This window comes from Lactuca sativa, chromosome 7, assembly GCF_002870075.4.
Source record: "Lactuca sativa cultivar Salinas chromosome 7, Lsat_Salinas_v11, whole genome shotgun sequence".
Classification (NCBI taxonomy): Eukaryota; Viridiplantae; Streptophyta; class Magnoliopsida; order Asterales; family Asteraceae; genus Lactuca; species Lactuca sativa.
In genome coordinates this window covers 33,770,317-33,775,800 of record NC_056629.2, presented here as the reverse complement: position 1 = coordinate 33,775,800, position 5,484 = coordinate 33,770,317, and the positions used below count along the sequence as shown (strand labels likewise).

At 34.4% G+C, this 5,484-nt stretch overlaps 1 protein-coding gene across 1 annotated transcript; it reads left to right on the top strand.

The window, feature by feature from the left end:
- The first annotated feature begins 3,643 nt into the window (after window positions 1-3,643).
- On the top strand, window positions 3,644-4,459 carry LOC111880787 (protein DOG1-like 4). The gene has a single exon (XM_023877199.2). It carries the CDS (start codon window positions 3,666-3,668, stop codon window positions 4,338-4,340), a length of 675 nt encoding a protein of 224 aa, XP_023732967.1. The 5' UTR covers window positions 3,644-3,665; the 3' UTR covers window positions 4,341-4,459.
- The last annotated feature ends 1,025 nt before the right edge of the window (window positions 4,460-5,484 follow it).

Here is a 5,484-nt window from a genome sequence, read left to right as displayed (position 1 = left end):
GATAACTATGCCATGCAGTGGTCTGAAATCGTGAGGTATTTTACCCCCAAACCCACCCTATCTGACAATACAACATCAGACGTACCTGGTAGTGGTCTATTACCGACACACTCTATTAGGCAGTCTACGAAGTTCCCTCAATTACTTCATGAAAAGAAACGCCGACACATGAAGCTCGTCCGATCACTTCATACAAGAAACGATGACTCCAAAGCTCTTCAAAATAAAAGTATGGGGAAATACTAATAAAGTACTCCCATTCGCTCCCGTATCCTGACACGCAATAGGTTCAAAAAAGACTTTATACATGATAGTACTTCTAGCACATTATAGTACGTTGGTATGAGTAGGACTCGTACCCCATAACATAATAATATCCTGGCATAAGCATCACCTGAAATACAAAGCTTTGAAAAAGACTTGATACTTAGAAAGTACTTTTGTACGTAGGACTTACTCCATCGATCATCAATCTCCTCGAATAGAGTTTCTACTCTCTACTCCGATCACACGCGTACCCTTAATAAGATACTACCCAAAATCCAAACTTAATTGAACCAAGTATCTCTTTTAAGTCTAATTTCATTAATAAGAAAGCCTACAATGTTTATAATCAACTTTCAATACTAACTCTGTTTCGGCAACACTATCCTAATTTAGTGTAATATTTTATACAAAGTATTAAGTATTAACATAAATTCATCTTCTGGGTTATAATACATCTATTTTTATATCGTGTAAATACATCTCAACCCATATAGAACCATGTCTGGTTCGTATAGCGTATATCATTAAATATACATATAACACATATTTCCAGATAATAATCATATAACTCACATATAAACTTTCAACATATATTTAACACTTTTATTAATACTTGTATTAAAAGCATGTTCATGAAGGGACTATGCAATCACTGGTGACTCGAAATTCGGACAACGCTTCGCTTCTAACAATCGTCTTTTCCTTCGATGAAACCTAGCATTATTCTCACTAGATTTTAGTCTAATATTTATTACGACTAATTATTAGTCTAGATTTATCATTAAATCAAACTCTACTTCAATATCTATCAAGTAAGGATCAGTCAGCAAGACAATTGGGAGGGAGGAACATTTCGGCACATAGCTTTTCTGAAATCCAACAACCAAACCCAACGTGACCATTCTAGACACCTCTCCCGTAAGTAGATCAATCAGTATAACGACTTTGAATCAATGATAAATCTTGCTTATAGGTTTATACTTAAAGTAGGATAAGCATAACTTACTTACAAGAGAGTTTAGCGAAGAACAGGGTTCTGTGCAGGCTGAACTTCTAAGCCAAAAGCTCTTCTTCTCAGAGCCTTCTGGCACTCTGGGACTTGCCTCTAACTCCTAAAAAGGGCTAGAGAAAAACCTTGAGGGTTTGGGGATGATTGGGAGAGAGTTGGATTGAATTGGTGTGGAGAAATGAGGAGAAACGCCACCTAATTAATTATAGGTTGACAACTCTTGCGTACGTTGGGCGTACTTAGTATGTTGGGTGTACTTCTTGTTATGTTGGGCGTAACCTTGCAAAGTGTCACAATCTCGTAACCTTGCAAAGTGTCACAATCTCGTGAAAAGTAATGGGGAGGAAGGTGTGGCCCAGATCTTGCCACATGTCATTCGTTGGTTAATCCTAAAAACTAATTATCTTCTAAAATCCATAACTTTTGCATATGATCTCCGTTTTTTAACGTTCTCTATATCCACGCGTAGGTAGCGACGTGATCTACAACTTTCGTTTAGACTCCGTCGGCTAATTTTGACTTTATTTGTAAAGTTATATTGTAATAGGCTTAGACAGTTAAAGTTGGTTAAAAATTCATAACTTTGTCATCCGACGTCCGTTTTCGGCTGTGTTTATATCATTAAGCTCCTATTAACGAGAGTTTTAATTTTCTGTTAGGTTGTGTCGGTTAAAAATCGATCGATCCAAAATTCAATTTTCTGGGTTGTGTACTGCTATGCAGAATTTTTAGAAAAATCATAACTTCCTAATACGAAGTCAGATTTGGACATCCTCTACATGCACGCTCTCGGTTTAACGTATATTACGAATTTCTTTTAGATCTTTAAAGCTAAAAATTAGTTTATCAAAATTTCACTTTTTACGTTACGCGGTGTTGTGTCGGTTTAGTCGTAAAACTTCGACGGGTCATAACTTCTTCGTTATAAGTCGGATTTCAGCGTTCTTTATATGTACGAAATCCTTGTCACATATACTATAACATGGTTACGATTATTTACTCTAAATAATCTTCTATCAAAAAGTCATTTTTTACGCTTATTGTCTCTAAATTAACTAGCCCGAATCTGCGGGCGTTACACATAACCACGACCATTTACTACCAACAACACCATCTTCACTATAAAACACTCATAGAACGCCCAAAATGACAATACATACCAAAATGTCAGTCATTAATGAACACAAATTCAGACTTCGGATATAACCACACAATTGATGTAAATATGATGGCTTTTGTGGCAATAACTATAATACAATATCTACAATAGTCATAAAAACACATGTTAGATGCAATTAATATGACTTTTGTTGATTTGTCCTAAGGAATGCGTTTCTACACCACATATATCATGGAGCTAAATTTAAAAATTGCATTTAGATGACAACTTTATGATTATAGTAATGATATTTATTAAAAAGAATCACAAAAAAAAAAATCCCAAAATGATATATAAATTATCATTATTATGTTTTTTAATAAAAAAAATATAATTTTTTTAGTAAGATGATATAGATAATATCTTTATTTTATGTTTTTTTAATAAATAAATAAGAGTTTTCTTCAAATAAATTAAGTATATATAAAAAATCTTTGGAAAATCCTTAAAGTTTAATCTTATTAACAAAATAGCCATCCATCATTTTCTTTTTACAATTTAACCCTAAAACCGGCAGTAACCGATTATAAGAGTTATTTTGCAATTTACCAGTTTTAATGGTTAAACTAAAAAAAATATGAGTGGTTTCTTTTGTCAATAGAGTAAAAATAGAGTAAAAATTTATGGATTTAATTTTTAATAGATTTCTTAATATGTTTACTTATAAAGTTTTAATTATTAAGTTTGTGTCTTTGTGTGTGTTATATTTACCATTACTATATACTAAATACAGCATCTGTTTTACAGTTTTACTAAATAAATTTATGTAAAATTTTAATGTAAAAACCGATATAAATATGTTTACATATAAAGGTTTATTTATTTAATGTGTGTGTCTGTGTGTGTTTTAGTGTGTTATAGAAGGTTTGCATGAGAGCAATGACAATGAGGCAGGCAACCTTTGGCTAAGAGCTGCGCGTAAACCATGCAGCATGCATCGTCAGCCACGCATTTGGCCAAACTCAAAGCGTGTCACGCATCTATCACATCTCTCTCTCTCTCTCTCTCTCTCTCTCTCTCTCTCTCTCTCTCTCTCTTTTCTCTCTCTCTCTCTCTCTCTCTCTCTCTCTCTCTCTCTCTCTCTCTCTCTCTCTCTATATATATATATATATATATATATATATATATATATATATATATATATATATATATATATATATATATATATATATATATATATATATATATATAGTGTTGGCCATAAATTGCATGCTTTAATGAAAGGAAAGAATGAAGACATCAATCGAGGAGAAGTTCTGCGAATTCTACGAGAAGTGGGTATGTCAGCTAGAAGAATATCTTAGATTTCTCGTTCAAGATTACACACACGAATCAGATTACGAAAATTTAGTGGCGAAGATGACAACCCATCACAAGAATTACTACAAATTTAAATGGGCAGCTGCCCATGAAGACGTTTGTGCGTTTTTCTCGCCGGTGTGGTTAACACCATTCGAAAACGCTTATCTGTGGGTCACCGGTTGGAAGCCGTCGGCGGTTTTCCGGTTTGTGGACTCGTTGCGGTTGACGGGAACAGGACTGGTGGACTTGACGGAGGAGCAGGTGAAGAGAATTGAAGGGTTGAGGATGAAGATTAAGATGGAGGAGGAGAAGGTTGAGAGGGAGATGGAGAGACAGCAGGTGGGGATGGCGGACAGACGGATGGTGGAGATGGTGAGGTATATGAGATATGGTGGTGGTGTCGGCGGTGGTGATGCGGTGGCGGTGGTGGCGGTGAAGGGGTTGTTGGGTGGGTTGGAGAGAGTGATGAAAATGGGGGATTGTGTGAGATTGAAGACGTTGAAAGGATTGTTGGATTTGATGAATCCAAAGCAGTGTGTGGAGTTGTTGGCGGCACAGTCGATGTTTCATGTTGAGTTGCGGAAATGGGGCAAAAAATTGTGATTTTGTAAGTTTTTCTTGATACAACAAGACAATTAGTTCTAGTTGTTAATGCATGTTTTGTGTTTGTTGTACTGATTTTATGGGATTATTCGAGGTTCGAATCTGTCACACTAAGCATATCATTAATCTTGTATATTACATAGTTGTTAAATAAAAGTATAAAGATATATTTTGTTATAAATTAATAAGGTTAACAATTAAGTTGAGGATTTAGTATATTGACAGATTCATAGATGTTTTTGAGCTATTTAAATTCTTGTGATCACGGAGTTGAGCCCAAGCTATTCAAACTCACATTTTTCAAAAGATTTGCATGTAAAAATTAAGAAAAATAAAAACAGATGGGAAAAAAGGCAGAGTCTGTCATTATCATGGTTAAAACCGTTATTTATCATGGTTTGAATTCACTTGTTTGTTTGATGTTGACTCGTTGTGTACTTCTGGATTATATTCTTGGGATGTGATGTGGCTAGTCTTTATGACGTCATAAAAAATATCAGTAATGTTTCTGGATTTTGTCATCCTATAAAGTAGTTGGAGCTTAAAGATAAAAACTTCAGAATATTAATTAGTTGCATCAAAAGATATATATCTGGTCTAATGGTCTTTATCGAGACAAATTATTTAAAACTCGACTTTTTTTTATAACTTTTATAAGTGGGATTATTTTGTTCTTTAAACTAACAACACAATTTTGATCCTTTTGATAATCAAATAGCTGGTCCTTCCTATGGATCTTTGATCTATCTATTCGTATGAGTATCGACCTCTGTTACATAAGCATGATCTGACAATTATTGAATCATCACCATCAACTGAATCTTATGAATCATCACCATCAACTGACATCCTTACGAGGGAAATATCACATATGCACCTTGTTTGGGGAGACCGATGAGGATTTCAACGATTTTGTTGGGCTAGTTTCATTAACAATTAAGCCCAAACTTTGAAGGTGTTATACTGTTATACGTGGGCCCTCAATGCCTTGTCCTCGCACAAAAACTGAAAAATAAACATGTTCGGTATGGAGGTGAGCAAATTGGTTTTTTTATTCTTTGACGAACCGGTTAATGGCGAGTTTAAAATCGATCTAGTTTTGGGTTTTTTTCGTCTGGTCTTTTTTGGATGATTTTGTTTCATA